We start from the raw sequence: 17,201 nt of genomic DNA on the forward strand, positions 1-17,201 counted from the left end.
TGCCTAGCAAAATCCCTGGAGAGTAGCCAGCATTTGCTTGCATGGAAACCATGCTCAGCAGTTATAGAGGCCTCCAGAAAGGGGGGGGGGCAGGGAACCACCCTTTTCTTACTCTGTTCCCAGAGCTTCGGTGTGCCACTGGTTGTAGTGGACCACAATTTACAATCCCCACCCAGTCGGGCTATAATTGGAGCTGCAATCCAAAGGCGTTGAAAGAACCAGGTCAGAGGTTTCTCTTTCTTCTGTTTGTGTGCTCATTGCCCTTTCCCTACCAGACACACCTCCTCGTTTCAACATCTTGCCTGGGCTGGTTCTAGGGCTGCATCTCCTAAGCATCCCCAGCGTTCGTATTCCTTCCTAGCTTGCAGCCACTGAAGGATGTGGGCTGCAGTTCCCACGGAGGACATGCGCAATATTTGGCTTCAGCTTGAAGCAAAGCGCACACTCTCTTTCTGTCTCTATCTCACACACACCCCTTGACTTGCAGAAACGCGGAGGGTGGGAGATCGGGGACACACTCTTAGCAACCAAGGAGGGGGAACCGACCCGCTCTTGGTTTCCCCCGCGACGCGGGGCGGATCTAACAAGGGCCGCCTCCTCCGAGGCCTCCTCATTGGCCGTTCCAAGATTCCCGTGCCTCCCGGTCGGTCCGTTAAATGGGGCAACGTTAGAAAGGAAAACCCGATTTTCGGATAAAGCGCGGAGGGGAGGCGGCTGTCCGGGAGCGCGTGCCGGCCTGCGGAAGGGGCTTCAAACGAGCCACAAGGAGACGCGCTATTTACGCAAGTGGATTATTATTCCTCCTTCCCCCCTAGAACCTCACCGACGGCGCCTGGAACTCGAGGACAGTGGACCGCCGCGCGGGGAACAGGCGCCCCGCAGGACTCTTAAAGGCTGGAGCTTAGACGCAGAGCTTGCTGGGGAGGTGGAAGCCCGGCCTCGGAGGGTGGAAGAAGCAAGGACGTTGCAGAGTTGAGCCGCTGCTTCGGCAGCCTCCGGCCTTCAGTCTCTCCCGCCGGTTCTGAACATGGCTGGCTCGTCTCCTCCGCGTAAGTAACTGTCGGCGAGGCTGGGCTGGCGCATCTCCCGCTCCCGCCCTTCGGTTGGGCCGCAGGTGAGCCGCCTCCATTGTGCGGCCGGACGGCACCTGAGCCCGCTGGTGCTGGGACGACGCGCCAACAACTCCGTCGGCTGCTGCGGATCGCTCCCGGCGCGCCTCTCGGCCGCTCCTTTCTCTCTCGCCTGCGGGGACGCGGCAGTGCAGCCCCTCGGCTCAGTTGCTGCGGTTGCCGGCCTCCCAAGCTTGCGTGGCTGGCGCTTATCTATAAGACAGCTATTTCAGAAGGAGGAAAAAGCGCCCCTAACCGGGCGGGGCAAATAAAATAAATAAAATAAAAATAAATCGCAATTCTATGAGTAGCCGTTAAGCCTTAAGGCTGCGCTTTGGGCTGGTGTGAGCAAACGCCGAAGGTGCCTAGTTAGTTCGGGCTTTATTAGCCGTTACCCGCCTTCTCGGCTTTCAATCACAATATGGCTTTTCCGGCGAGGAGCTGCAGTATGACTGAAGTGGGCAAAAGGGGAGGGGGGGGGAGGCGGCCGCCCAGGGTGGCTGGAAGCTGGCCGAAGAGGACGGAGCGCGTGAGCGTCTGGGGGCTTGCAGGCGAGGCTGCGTTCTGCAGGAGGGAGGGAAAAGCCGGCTGAGGGAAAAGCGGGTTTCCCTATTCAAAGGGCCGGCGGGTGGGTGGGGAGACGAGAGAGGAGGGGAGAGCCGGAGAGGGGCGGGAACGCGTTGGAAAGACCCTGGAGACAGCTGGGGTTCTACGGGGTGCGCCTCAGCGGCCGGTGCCTAGAATTGTTTTTTGGGGGTGTGTGTTCTGAACTAACCTTAGAAAGGCGGGGCGACCTGCATTTCAGTCGGAGAATTCATCCTGAGGTGGAACTGCAGTCGCTTGGTTTCCCTTGAAGGCGCTCATTCCCCCCCCCTCTCCCCGCCCCGCTCCATAAGAGGCTCCCTTGCTCCTCGGGTCTTTCTAACACTCGCGGAGAACCAGGCGCCGAAGGGTTTGGCATTTTTAGCCCTCCGTTCCCCTCGGGCGGGGCAGCTGAGAGAGAGGGAGAGGGACGGCGAGGGCCTAGGAGGCAGTCGGGGATCGGCTTTGGCGGGAGAGGAAAGGAGGTGCGGACAGCAAAGCTCCCGGGGCAGGCGGCCCCCGCCTCTCCCCCCCCCCCTCCGCCGCCTTGGCCAGGTGAGTTGTGCAAGCCACGTCAGATCCCAGCGCCTTTTGCTTTTGTTTTGCCCTCGCAGCTGCTCCGGCTGAGTTTCCGCACGAGGATGCACCGTGATGACTGCCACGGAGCGGGGACGGCGGCATCTCGGGCGGCGCGGCGAGCGGCACCATCTTTCCCAGTAGCCGCCGAAAGCTCGGCTGTAATGGAAACTGGGGGCGATGCCAGCACGGCCCCTCCGCGGAAGGGAGGCGACGGCGAGGTAGCAACGGCCGGGAACGCAGGAGCCGCCGGTTTCCAAGCGGCCGCCGCTCGCCCACCGGCTCCTGCGGGGGGAAAGGATATGAATATGGATGATGGGCCAGGCAGCGCTAGTCGAGGAGGCGGCGGCGGCGGGGATCCTGCTGCAGTGCCGAAAGGAGGCAGACCCGCGCCTCCCGCCCCCTTTCCCCGTGTGCCTTACGCCAAAGATCCCAAAACGGCCCACCAGCGCTTTCTGCGGAGGAGTGTGGTGGATTCCGACCAGGAGGAACCCCCCTTTGAGCCCGCCGTGCCCGAGCGGCAGCAGCAGCAGCCCAAGAAGATCCTCATCCTCTCCAAACCCCGGCGGATAATCGCCGAGAGGGGGAAAGCGGGGCAGAGGCCCGTGGTGGTGGAAGAAGAGGCGCAGCCCAAAGAGGAGCCCGCCGGGCAGGTGGAGGAGGCGGCCGCCGAGAGGCTCTCCGCCGGTGACCAGGCGAAGGAGGGCGGCGGCAAGGAGGATGTCGGGAAAAAAGAGGCGCCCGAATCTTCCAAAGATGTGGGCAAGTCCAAGAAAGAGGAGGCCGAGGAAGAGGAGGAAGAGGCCGATATGAAAGCGGTGGCCACCTCCCTCGACGGCAGGTTCCTCAAGTTTGACATCGAACTCGGCAGAGGATCTTTCAAGACGGTCTACAAGGGGCTCGACACGGAAACGTGGGTTGAGGTTGCCTGGTGCGAACTTCAGGTAAGCCGCCTCGTGTCTTTTTTTCTGGCCCTTGAATGCAGCGGGCGCTGAGGGACAAAGTGCATATGTCATCCATGAAAGCTTTGCTGGAACAATCTCCACAGTTTATCCTCCCGGAGCTAACTATAGCTCAGTGTTTTGATTGGTTCCATCCTTCCTCTCTCTCCCCCCACCCCACTCCTGCTTATGCATACACACACACTCCCCTTAGGATTAACCCCTTACCTTCTGGCCTTTACTAAGGGCAGGTTACTTTCTCTTGTCCAGTGTTGGAGACCAGCACGTTTTAGGAGGTCTGCCAAATTAGAGGGCCTTTGACTAACCCTTGTTTTATGCTGCCATTAAATTGAGCAGGGCCACACAGAAAAGTAATCATTCCAAAGAAGTAACAATGAGTCTGTGGAGAGGGGCGGCATACAAATCTAAATAATAATAATAATAATAATAATAATAATAATAATAATAATAATAATATAATAATAATAATAATAATTTATAATGTCACACTGAGGTTTATACTACTATAGTAGTAGCAGTATTTATAATGTCATGCTGCAGTATATGCTACTACAGCTCCTGGATCTGTTTATGTGTAACCTTCAGTTGGGGGAAATTGGAAATTTGAAGGGAAACAATCCCAGATAACTCAAATGTGTTAACTTACAGAATGCTAGGTTCCATGAATCAAAGTGAATTGAAATTTGGGGAAGTTGTGGCTGCCCCCAACACTATGGTGCCTTCCAAGTATCCTTCTCAGAAACCCATAAGTTGCATGACTCAAGAGAAAATTAGGAGGCCATACCCTCTTTGCTGCCTCCTCTGCACCCAGTGTGTTGGCACCAAGAGGCAAGCGAATGCACCAATTATTGCTTTTAATATGCTTATATGGTGCAAGTGAAGATGCAGTATCGGCTAGCATCATGTCTGTGGCACAGTAAAGGTGGCTGCTTTGGAACCAAGGTTGACATTTGAAATCTCTTAATGGTGATAACAATGAGGTAAGGCTGGGGGAGCAACTCCCGTGTTTGTTGGGGGGGGGAGAGAGAGTCCATGGGAGAGCCCTCTCTTTCCTTGTAGAGAGGGGCTACTTGGGGATATGTCAGAATGGGAATTGGAGAGTAGGGTGCAGTTTTATTTATGGTCCATAATTTCCTTTGCTCTCCTCATCCCAGCGAAGTCACAAAGCAATTCTGCAGGTCAACTGAGGAGGAAAGAGTGATTTCTGATGTTCCCTGCCAGTTTCCCCCCTCAAGTAACATCAATTTGGAAGCCAGCAGGAAATCAGAAATCTGTTAACACTATTCTTTTGCCCACCCATGGCCATTCCATTGCTCCCATTTTGCCAGCAAAGTGGCAGGCAGTTCTACAGGTCAGCCAAGGAAGAGGGTGGTTCCTGCCAGCTTCCCAGATGCAAAGTTAATGGGGAAGCCAGTAGGAAATCGTAAGTTGTTCCTGTTCCCTTTGCTTGTTGGCTTCCCATGGACATTCTGGTGCTCTGTTCAGATGATGAAATATTTCTGAAAGGATGACCCAGCGGATCATGGATTACCTAGTATATGATACTTTCAAAGCATAGTTCCCTCTAAGCTGAGCAGTGAGCAATCGCTCACTTAAAAATCATCATCAACTCAGAGTTTTCCAAACCTGCCCAGAAGCCGAGAGGGAAAGAGTGAGAAGGAAGGAGAGAGAGAGGAAGAGAGGAAGAGAGAGAAACAGATAGAAAAAAGAGAGGAAGGAAAAGAGAAAAAGAATGGGAGTAAGGAAGAGAGAAAGAAAATCAAAATCTAGTTTGAAACTAGCTCAACTATTTAAGTGGCATTTTGATATTGATAGAGTTGCCCTATTATGAGCTCACTGTTATAGACACACAGTACAGTATTTTATTTTGAAATTCTCTGAGGCAAAACAGGGTGGCTTTTTTATTTATTTGTTTGTTTGTTTGTTTATTTATTATTTCTGTGCCGCCCAGTCCCGAAGGGACTGCCGCTCAGACACTATACTTTTCCGCCCACCCACCCCAAAAAATTAGAGGGAACACTGTTTCAAAGTGATAAATCCTGTTCTTTATGCAGTAGCAGGCTGTTTCATTTTAATTGTAGAATGTGTTACATATAGGATGACAGGCTCGTACATGCTTATTCAGAAGTCCTATGGAGGTGAGTAAGTTTGCATACTTAAGAGAGAATAATGGAGTGATAATGGGAAAAAACAATCATTGGTTTGTTTAGACTTGAATTAATTCAACTTTAAAATAGCCTGAATGAATGAAGAAAATTGAATGTTGATGATCCTGGAACTAGTTGTGTATGTAAAGGGACTGGTTTATCATTTCTATTTTGGACACAATAATGCCACTTTCTCTCGTTAAAAGCTGCTTTACTTAGTTGGTAAAAGGAATGACTCGTCATTAAACATCTACTGAAATGCTGGCTGATGTTTCATTTACTGAAGTCACAAAGCTGTGACTAATGCTTATGTTAATTTTTATTAAAACATGACTGTTATTACTTAAGCATCATTTTTCATTTTGAAATTGATGTGTTAATTCTAGGCAATATTTTCTTTAGCACAATGAGAATCTCCTATATTTTGGTGGGCAATATGTGCCTATATATGATGAAGAAATCACTTGTCAGCTCTGTTTTGCTAACCCATCTACCTATAATTATGAACTGGTCCCAAGATTACCATGAAAACAGGCTGGATTAATCACATTTCAAGAGACAGTAAAAGCATTCTTGGGGGAATTGTCTCACAACTGCTGTTTCTTCCAACACAATATGCATCCTTCCTGCCTGATAAATTCCTATCTAAGTAGTAATTGCAAATAAATTTCCTGTCCTTTTAGATAATTATTCTTTTCCTGCCCATTTACTTTTTGTAATTAGACTAGTTGAAAGACCAACTTCAAAACTAATTTGGCTGGCCTCAAAGCTACAAAGTTCAGCCCTTGCATGGGCTGATTAAGAGTGTCAACACAATTTTTTGTCTCTAAAAGCATCTCTTTTGGAAATCAGGTTAGGGCCACGCTGCAGATAATTCTTATAAATTTCTGATGCTCTTTTAATAAAACATAGCTTACTAGTATGAGGAATAACTTAGATAAAATGTGTACCACTCAAAAGATACAGATGCATTTTGCTTGAAGACAAGGTTAGTGCTGGGCATCTCAAAAACTTCCTTGTAAAGATGGAAGAAAAGGAAATATGTCATTTTCCAGTTTACTTGGGCTTGTTCATATAGAATTTTGATTTAGAAACATAGAAACATTGACAGCAGAAAAAGACCTCATGGTCCATCTAGTCTGCCTTTATACTATTTCCTGTATTTTATTTTAGGATGGATATATGTTTATCCCAGGCATGTTTAAATTCAGTTACTGCAAATTTACCAAACACGTCTGCTGAAAGTTTGTTCCAAGCATCTACTACTCTTTCAGTAAAATAATATTTTCTCACGTTGCTTCTGATCTGTTCCCCAACTTATTTATATAATTTTATATAATTTCTATAGTTTTTATTGATTATTAGCCATAAAAGTGTTGTGACTTCTAGCAACCACACAGATATCTCCATAGGAAACTATCTCTAGTCTATTCTTTCAGATCTCCCTGTGACACACCCATCACTACTCTGAATCTGCCCTTGCTGCTAGTTTTCCTCTTCTATTTCCTTCTACCTTTCCCAACATTCAATACTTTTTCAGAGAGACAAAATTTTGCCTAATGTGACTGGATCTCTGTGGTTATAGCCAGTGAAACATTGCACATTTCTGCATGCACGTGTGTATGTATATAGACATAAATGAATGATACAGTATAGTATCATAGTTTTCGGAGAGGGGCGGCATACAAATCCAAATAATAAATAAAATAAATAAATAAATAGTTCAGTAAATTAAGTGATAGTTCCATAGTCATAGACTGAGTAACATTATTGCACTGAATAATCGAATGTGTTTGTCAGTTTCTCTAGTAGGCTGAAATAGGTTCTAGCCATGTAGAAATTATTGCAAAAGGAAGCATTTTTATTTGAAAAAGAAGCAGCCAGTAGGTTTCTGACAAGTGATACTTGACAATGACCTTGTTTATCAGTATTTGTGCCAGGGGTGAAATGCTCCCAGTTTGCTTGTGCTTGTCAGTCATTGAAGAGCCAATCACGAAGGGACCATGAGGCTCTGCCCACCTGCCCGGACACTGCCATTTTGGATCTTTTACCCTCTGAATGCACAAAGCGTTCTGTGCATACACAGAACACAAAAGATAGCGTTCGGGTAGGTGGGTGGAGCCTCACGCTCCCTTTGTAACCGTCTCTCTGACGACTGACACAAGGGAACCAGGAGCATTTCAACCCCTGATTTGTGCTCAAAAACTGTATCTGTCCTTCTGTTAGCTTTCTGACTACAGATACTGTAGACTCTGGACGTACCTGGCAACAACAAATGTCACTTTTATCCTTAAAAGTGAGGTTTTTATTTTAACATGCCAGAGAATGTTAAGGAGAACCACAAGGCCCATCTTTCTACCCTCATAAAATTTATTTATTTATTTTTATTTATTTATTAGATTTGTATGCCGCCCCTTTCCGTGGACTCGGGGTGGCTCACAACACAATAAAACAATTCATGACAAATCTAATAATATACAATTTAAAATTTAAAATAGTTTAAAAAAAAACAATTTTTAAGCAGACATACCTACAAACATACCATACATAAATCATATAGGCCCGGGGGAGATATCTCAATTCCCCCATGCCTGACGACAAAGGTGGGTTTTGAGGAGTTTACGAAAGGCAAGGAGGGTAGGGGCAGTTCTAATCTCTGGAGGGAGCTGGTTCCAGAGAGTCGGGGCCGCCACAGAGAAGGCTCTTCCCCTGGGGCCCGCCAACCGACATTGTTTAGTCGACGGGACCCGGAGAAGGCCGACTCTGTGGGACCTAATCGGTCGCTGGGATTTGTGCAGCAGAAGGCGGTCTCGGAGATATTCTGGTCCGATGCCATGAAGGGCTTTATAGGTCATAACCAACACTTTGAATTGTGACCGGAAATTGCAGACTGTGGAGTCTTGGTGTAACATGGGCATATTTGGGAAAGCCCATGATTGCTCTCGCAGCTGCATTCTGCACGATCTGAAGTTTCCGAACACTTTTCAAAGTGTGAAACCCACTTTTCTCTCTGCCATATGCAGACAACCCAGGATTCTCCATGGTCTTTTACATTAGAAGAGGCTTGCAAAACTTGGGGAAGAGCCCCACTGGATAATTAAAAATAATCACAGGGCCACCAAAGGATACTTGAGATTATAGTCAAATGTTATGCAGCTAGCAGAACAATTTTATGCTGGACGAGATTCAGTGGTGAGGCTGGGAGGTGTTGGAGGCATTCGGCAGTATGTCTTTTGGGGCGGCAGTGAATTTATTATCTTGATAAAACCCCAGAGGATAGCACAAGTCTGCTTAGCAGACTGCTTGTTGTGCAGACCTGCATTAGAAGCAGGTGGCTGTCAGGAAGTGACTTATGACTAGACGCTGACCTCTTAGCAATTTCATTGGTAAACTTTTGTGTGTCTCAGGAATACATGGAGCTAAGAATATAATACTTTCCTTTGCGTAAGAGTTGACTGAGACAAGGAGATATAATTTTATTGGCTTCATCCTTGCATTTGGATATCTATAAATTGAGTGGGGATAGTGTGTAATAAAGCTTCTAATGTGTTATTTATAAATAACATTTGTATGTATATAATCACATTATAACTTTGCTGACTTGTGTGAAATAGATAAGATATGTGTCGTCCCCCCCCCCAAAAAAATTTAATATGTGAAATTATGTTTAGGTTTCTGTTGCCTAATGCAATGTACAGTGATCCCTCGAGTTTCGCGAGGGTTCCGTTCCAAGACCCCTCGCGAAACTCGATTTTTCGCGATATATTGGTGCGGAAGTAAAAACACCATCTGCGCATGCGCACCCTTTTTTTCATAGCCGCACATGCGCAGATGGTGGAGTTTGCGTGTGGGCGGCGGGGAAGACCCAGGGAAGGTTCCTTCGGCCGCTCAACAGCTGATCTGCTCCGCAGCGCGGCAGCAGCGAGGAGCCGAAGATGGGGTTTCCCCATTGCCCAGGCAACCGGGAAACCCCATCTTTGGCTCCTCGCTGCTGCCGCACTGCGGAGCAGATCAGCTGTTGGGCGGCCGAAGGAACCTTCCCTGGGTCTTCCCACCGCCCAGGCAAAGGGGAAACCCCAAGATCGCTTGCCCATCACCCGCCCGCCCGGCTTCCGCTTGCCGCTTGCCCGTTCACCCGCCCGCCCGGCTGCTCGCTTGCCGCTCGAGAGCAAGAGGGGGAGAGATAGAGAAAGAGAGAGAAGGAAAGAAAGAGATGAGAGAGGGAGGAAGCGAGTGTGAGAGAGGAAGAAGCAAGATAGAGAAAGAGAGAGAGAAAGAAAGATGAGAAAGGAAGGAAGAGAGTGACGTCATCGGGTGGAAAAATTGCGATATAGCGTTTCGCAAAGATCGAGATCGCGAAACTCGAGGGATCACTGTAATTGGTAAAACAATATTGCTACAGTAAATGTATGCTCTGGGTTGAATATATTGTAAGGTTCGAAAATGTACTCACTAGAGCCAAAGAGACAGACCCAAGAAAAGGCTCGGAAAAAATATCAGCTTTTATTTGTACAAAGAAGAACTGGATAGATCACTCCACAACATACAGACAAAAAGCAAGCAAGGAAAAGCCACACCTTGGGGAAGGCATGGCATCCTTTTTTACCTTCAGAGACATCAGTTTAGTACCCAATTCTGCCCCCCTGGCCCATGCCTGCCCTGTAGTCCTGCATTGGCTGAGGAAAAGAAGGGCTGAATGCTTAGCAACACAGGTATTTGCTCAATGTAACCCTGCAAAACCAGGACATTACCCCGCATCTTGAGATATCCAGCAGGCACCGAGTTGTACACAAAAACAAGATAACAGGAGTTAGATCCTGTGACAGAGACAATTCCAATTCTTACAGGAGCAAAGCAATTCTTACAGAAGTGAAATATCAAGTTGTTATTTTGTCCCAGTAATTCTACCTATTGTCCTATTATTATGTCCCTTCATTCCTCCCTTTTCTTTTAGGACAGGATGTGTCCTGTCAATGGTGGACTACGGGTGCATATTTAATGGGGACTGTCTGGAGCACCATCATACTTGCCGGTTTATTGGGTGGGGTAGAAGACACTATGTGTTGGATTAAAGGGATGAAACGGGAGGAGATGGAGACCTCCAAAGGTAAACAACCACTAGAAACCGAATCCTTGAGAAGATACTGCCAAAGCAGTTGATGTCAACTGCCCCAGTCTTAAGTGTGCACTGGGATGTGTGTGACCGTCCCCACTTTGGCAGCTTTACCCTGTATAGCTTTTCCCTGGCCATCAAATTTGCAAACAAAATTTGTGAGATTAAATTTTCCACACACACCTACTACTTTTGCTAACAAGTAATGTAAAGCAAACGTATTCTGAGATATTGCTGTTTTATACAGAGTATGCTATTTAGCTTTTAAATTTTAAGCAACAGTGGTTTCATTAGTTATGATTTCAAGCATTGCCTATAACCTTATACTGCTAATCAGCATATAAATGGGAGTTCTATAACTATACTCAGAATCCTCAATCTGAGTATTGCATTGGCAGTTCTGTGTTAGCAAAAACTTCAGAAGAGAAGGATTTAGGGGTAGTGATTTCTGACAGTCTCAAAATGGGTGAGCAGTGTGGTCGGGCGGTAGGAAAGGCAAGTAGGATGCTTGGCTGCATAGGTAGAGGTATAACAAGCAGGAAGAGGGAGATTGTGATCCCCTTATATAGAGCGCTGGTGAGACCACATTTGGAATACTGTGTTCAGTTCTGGAGACCTCACCTACAAAAAGATATTGACAAAATTGAACGGGTCCAAAGACGGGCTACAAGAATGGTGGAAGGTCTTAAGCATAAAACGTATCAGGAAAGACTTAATGAACTCAATCTGTATAGTCTGGAGGACAGAAGGAAAAGGGGGGACATGATTGAAACATTTAAATAGGTCAAAGGGTTAAATAAGGTCCAGGAGGGAAGTGTTTTTAATAGGAAAGTGAACACAAGAACAAGGGGACACAATCTGAAGTTAGTTGGGGGAAAGATCAAAGGCAACATGAGAAAATATTATTTTACTGAAAGAGTAGTAGATCCTTGGAACAAACTTCCAGCAGACGTGGTTGGGAAATCCACAGTAACTGAATTTAAACATGCCTGGGATAAACATATATCCATTGTAAGATAAAATACAGAAAATAGTATAAAGGCAGACTAGATGGACCATGAGGTCTTTTTCTGCCGTCAGACTTCTATGTTTCTATGTTTCTATACATACCATCTTCTGCCCAGGTGGCTGGTCTGCATACCTGAATTATTCTTTCTGCAGGCCACACATCACCCTTTCATTCTCAATACACTCTTAGATCTGTGAATTACTTTCTCATAAAGAGGTACATCCAATCTATCACCCTGTTGTATGGGCAGTAAAAAAACCTAGGTTTTACCATTCTGAATACACATATTCCATATCATCCGCCAGGCAATGGAACATAGGTAAACTTTCCACATATCCAATATAAGCCATCTGGAGCATGCCAATTAAGAATTACTACATCTGTCCATAACCCATTCAGTCTAGTTATATTTTCAAATGGGTAACTAGACTGTGTCAGGTTAATTCTAGACTGGAAGGTGACAGTAAGTGAAGAAAACACCCCTGCTTATAATACATGATTTTTCACACTTATCATTGCATTATATTCTCCTTCTGTTAGTCCTATACATAAGAAAACTATTCCCAAATATTGAAGCATTGCATTAAATCAATCCATTCTATATCTTCAGGGATTATGATATCACCTACTCCTAGGACCACTGTGTTCAAATCAGGTAGATCTGATTCAATGCCCCAATATATAGTTTATATGGGGAGCAATATTTTGCACATTTCCACAATCGCAGTGTCCCACTGTCCCCCCAGGAATGTATCAGTTCACAATCACAACAGTAATAAGATCATTCCATGATATAGTTACAATCAGAACCAGTGTTCCCCCTAAGGTGCGCGGGTGCGTGCTGGTGCAGCCAGCAACAGTCTGGCACGCAGGCTTTTTCAACTTATGCCCCTTTTTCACACTTAGGACCTTTGCAGCAGCCCCATGACCGTGTGATCAAAACTTGGCCGCCATTTCATATTTATGAACATTGCTATGTCTTGAGATTACATGACCCCCTTTTGCGACTGTCTCACAAGCAAAGACAATGGGGGAGGGGGGGCAGAGAAGCCAGATTCGCTTAATGACCGGGTTTCTAACTGATCCACGCCAGGCATGAAAATGTGCCGCTCAGACATTATACTTTTCCGCCCACACCAAAAAAAAATTAGAGGGAACATTGAGCAGAACTATATCTATAGTGTGAATTTGCACAGCTGCTTTTGGCATCTTCAAATAGAATAAGAGAAGCCTCGTCTCAGGCCAGAAAGACCAAAAAGGTGTTACTCCTGCAACAATCACAAACAAAACCCATTCATACTACAATTGCCACACAGTTTTGGGGAATGTTTCTTCTCAGTGGGTCTTCTCCAGGAATCACTTTCCATTCTTTAAGTTCTTCCACTGATCCTTTTACACGTGTTCACCCTTTGTCTAGGTTTTCTTCATGTAAGGTTTTATCATAATGCAATCACCAAGCTGGAACTTATGAACAGCAAAATCGAGAGGTAGTGTTTGAGCTAGTAGTCCTTTGTTTCTGAGGCAAGAAAAAGAAGAGGAGAGGTCAAGTATACAGTTCTTTATAAACATATCTTTAGTTTTCATATTGTGGAATTTCCCTCATTCTATACATGTGTGGAAATCCAAACATTTCAGAAGGCAAGGCCAAGAGTAAAGATTTGGTTCATGGCATAGAGTAGTGGTTCTCAACCTTTCTAATGCCACGACCCCTTAATACAGTTCTTCATGTTGTGGTGACCCCCAGTCATAAGTCTAGTGCCAATTCTCCCAACAGAGCTTTAAGTTGATTGGCAGGAAGATCAGAGGGACACTCCCACTGTAAACGCCTGATTGGTCGGATTGTAAAAATACATTCCAAGGCGCCAGAATAGAAGCTTTAGTTCCTAACACTATGGGAAAATTGTCTTTTTCCATGGTCTTAGGCAACCCCTGTGAAATGGTCATTCGACCCCCAAAGGGGTCCAGACCCCCAGGTTGAGAACCACAGGCATAGAGGATTTTGCATTCCATGGAACATTACATTCCCACATTATTATTATTATTATTATTATTATTATTATTATTATTATTATTATTATTATTATTTAGATTTGCATGCCGCCCCTCTCTGCGGACTCGGGGCGGCTCACAACAAGGCATAAACAAATCGTAACAAATCCAAATAAATTTAAATATTTTAAAAAGTTTAAAAGAGAACCCCACTGAATTCCCATAGCCTCTGTGATTGATCGAAGCACTTTTGCAGTAAAATGAGTCCCTTGGTCATTTTATCTAGAGCTTGTACTACTCCTTATTTAGAATCTACCTAGAATCTAGATATAAACTGTTATAAACAATATAATGATGTTGGGGACTACTGCTGCAGTAGCTCTCATGGCTAGGTAAACCTCAACCCATCCAATCAAGTGACCCGCTATAAATATTTAAGTCTCCCCACTTGAAGTAGTTTAATAAAATTAACTTTAATGCATTGAAATGGTGTCACGCTAAAGTTGCCCCCCCTCTTCTTTACGTATAGAACTTGTTTACTCTTTTACATATACATTTTCCACTATTTGTCACAATCTGCAGCATCCATAAGTTTCTACAAACAAGTGATATCATATACCTTAGTCCCCCAATGACTATCCTGATGTAGTACACCCAACATTTGTCTTCCATCAGGTACTATCCATTTACCTCCTCCATACTTTCACCAACTCTTTCTTCTCATTTACCTCCTCTATACTTTCACTAACTCTTTCTTCTCATTTAACATTAAATATTCAGTTCCCTCTGCTGCTGTCATCCTGGCTTCCAAGTCAGCTAAATTATTGCCTGGAGCTTCAAATGAATTCAAAGCTTGATTTAAAGCATGTAACTCACAAGTCTTTGCAGACCAACTTAACTTTCTAGTTTCTACCAAAACTCCTCTTACCTTCTACCACTTTCTCTTCCCATTTACTGTATAAACAAATTAACCCCTTTTCAGCACCAGTATCTGATCATCCTAGCTAGATTGAAGTAAACATCTGTGGTTAATACTTAATCATGTTGTCCCATAAGCATACTCTCGTATTTTAAAATCCTTGAATCTGTCAGCCATCGCCTGACTTTTTGGTTCAAGATCACCCTCGCTTGGAGAGGGTTACAATTCCCCCTCTTGTTCTAGAAGTCAAATTTTCTTACATAAAAAAGAATACATTATTAATACCTTAAATCAACATATAAATTTTAATGAAAAGAAGAAATTTTTTTCAAGCTTGTATTAAATGAAGAAACTTCATGTATAAAAGAAATTTTAAAAAAAGATAAATCATTGCAATATGTCTACAGTTCTCAAATACGTTTAGCATTTAATTTTTCTTCTTATTCAACCATATATACACCTTATTCCATATCACATAAAATTCTGATTCCTCTTGGTTATTTAGTAATCCTTAACAGACAGAATTTAACAGACACATTTTAGACAAAACTGCTAGTGACTCTCTTTCCTCCCCAAGTCTGTGTTAAAACCCTCAAAGCCATTCCCTTATCCGTGTAACACTGGGTTCTTTGTATACCAGTTTTTTATTTAAAATAGCATAATTTTCTATTTACAGTCTACAATAGCCAGCCAATCCTAGAAATTTCCTCAACTCCTTTGTTTTTAGCAAGGGTTTGAGTTACTATTTCCTCAATTCTTTCAGATGCCATTTTTCTACTTCTTTCACTAGAAGTAGTGAAATAATTTGTTCTCTCTTTTTACATATTGTCATAGGATGGAGCACCGTGACTCCTAAGTATTCAAAATCAGTGTGTCAAATGGAAACAAATTCTCATTAAGTAGGTTAAAGACATTTACAAATCTAAGTAAAAGATTTCAGAGTCTTTCCTTTCATGTAGGTAAATCTCAAAAACTTCCAGAAAAAAAATCAAAATTGCATTTATAAACGAAAAAAATATCTGCATAGCTTTCTATATGCAGACGAAAAACAATGCAAAGGGCAAAGGCAGGTATCAGATGTCATCCTTTATTCCACATTTCTCAAGCTACTTCAGCATAGAGGGGGGGAAAGGTTAAAAGGGAACAGAAGACCACAGCCCACCCCCTTTTTTCCCTGCTTCTCTCACTCTTCCAAGGCAGAAAAGATAATACAGGGAGGAAGATAAAGAAAAATATTTAAAAGATATCTCCCCTCCCCTTTTCCATTCAGGGTCCTTTCAACAAAATAATTTTCTCTTATTTCTTTCTCTAACGTCAGTTAATCACATTTTCCCCACAAATTTATTTCCCATAGTCCCTATGGGATTTTTCTCATTTCTTTTTCTTGTAAACACTTGCTATTATCTTTTCACTTACTTCACAACAACAACAACAACCTTGCAACTTTCAGTCTGGGGATAGGGATACAACATACAAGCATTCCTATCCATTTTTTTACCATCAATATACTCATACATTCGTACTACAATCAGCTTACTTGTGTAAACCAATTTCACATACCAAAAAAAAATAAAAAATCATTTCATGCTTTCTCCATGCAAACTAATCATTAAAATTATTTCTGGGAGCGCTCTTTACTTTGCTACTGGTCACAGCTGGTTTCTTCCATCCGCCATAATGAAGGCCACTGAACTTTAAAAGGGTTCAGCTTGTGAGGAGCTCAAAGGAATGATGCCTTCGAGCCCCACGTTGGTGCCTGAAAAAGGTAAGGTCCCAAAATGTACTTATGTCACCACAATGCCAAAGAGACAGACCCAAGAAGAGAATTGAAAAAAAAAATCAGCTTTCATTTGTACAAAGAAGAACTGGGTAGACCATTCCACAACATGCATACAAAGAGAATGCAGTGAAAGGCTACACTTTGGGGGAGATATGGCGTCCTTTTATACCAGTGGTTCTCAACCTTTCTAATGCCATGACCACTTAATACAGTTTCTCATGTTGTGGTGACCCCCAACCATAAGTCTAGCACCAATTCTCCCAACAGAGCTTTAAGCTGATTGGCAGGAAGGTCAGAGGGACACCCCCACTGTAAACACCTGATTGGTTGGATTGTACATCAGAATAGAAGCTTTAGTTGTTAACACCATGCAAAATTTGTCTTTTCCTATGGTTTTCGGCAGCCCCTATGAAATGGTTATTCCACCCACAAAGGGGTCCTGACTCCCAGGTTGTGAACCACTGCTTTATACCTTCAGAGACATCAGCTTAGTACCCAATTGTTGCTCCCTGGCCCATGCTTGCCTTTTAGCTCTGCATTGGCTTTGCAGCAATAGCAATAGCATTTAGACTTACATACCACTTCTTAGTGCTTTTACAGGCCTCTCTAAGCTGTTTACAGAATCAGCATATTGCCCCCAACAATCTGGTCCTCATTTTACCCACCTCAGAAGGATGGAAAGCTGAGTCAACCTTGAGCCAGTGGTGAGATCTGAACTGGTGAACTACAGCTAGCAGTTAGCTGAAGTAGCCTGCAGTGTTGCACTCTAACTACTGCACCACCCCTTGCTCTTAGCAAGGAAGGGTGGGGGGCTGAATGCTTAGCAACACAGGTATTTGCCCTGAAAAACCGTGACATACCCTGCTTCTTGAGATATCAAACCAGGCATGGAGTTGTATAAAAAAACAAGATAACAGGAGTTAGATCACTGGTAGAAGCAAATGGCAGAAGCAATTCTAATTCTTACAGAAGCAAAGCAAATCTTAGAGAAGTGGAATAGCAGTAATTCTACTTA

The 17,201-nt window shown here is 44.3% G+C and overlaps 1 protein-coding gene across 1 annotated transcript in view; it reads left to right on the forward strand.

Annotated features, from left to right (window-relative positions):
* The first annotated feature begins 450 nt into the window (after positions 1-450).
* Positions 451-17,201, forward strand: part of WNK2 (WNK lysine deficient protein kinase 2) — a 130,756-nt gene continuing 114,005 nt past the window's right edge. The window contains exons 1-2 of the mRNA XM_070738533.1: positions 451-1,049; positions 2,306-3,211. Of these exons, the coding sequence (XP_070594634.1) occupies positions 2,333-3,211 (879 nt within the window). The 5' untranslated portion in view covers positions 451-1,049; positions 2,306-2,332. The remainder of the gene's footprint in view (positions 1,050-2,305; positions 3,212-17,201) is intronic.

This window comes from Erythrolamprus reginae, chromosome 2, assembly GCF_031021105.1.
Source record: "Erythrolamprus reginae isolate rEryReg1 chromosome 2, rEryReg1.hap1, whole genome shotgun sequence".
Taxonomy (NCBI): Eukaryota; Metazoa; Chordata; class Lepidosauria; order Squamata; family Dipsadidae; genus Erythrolamprus; species Erythrolamprus reginae.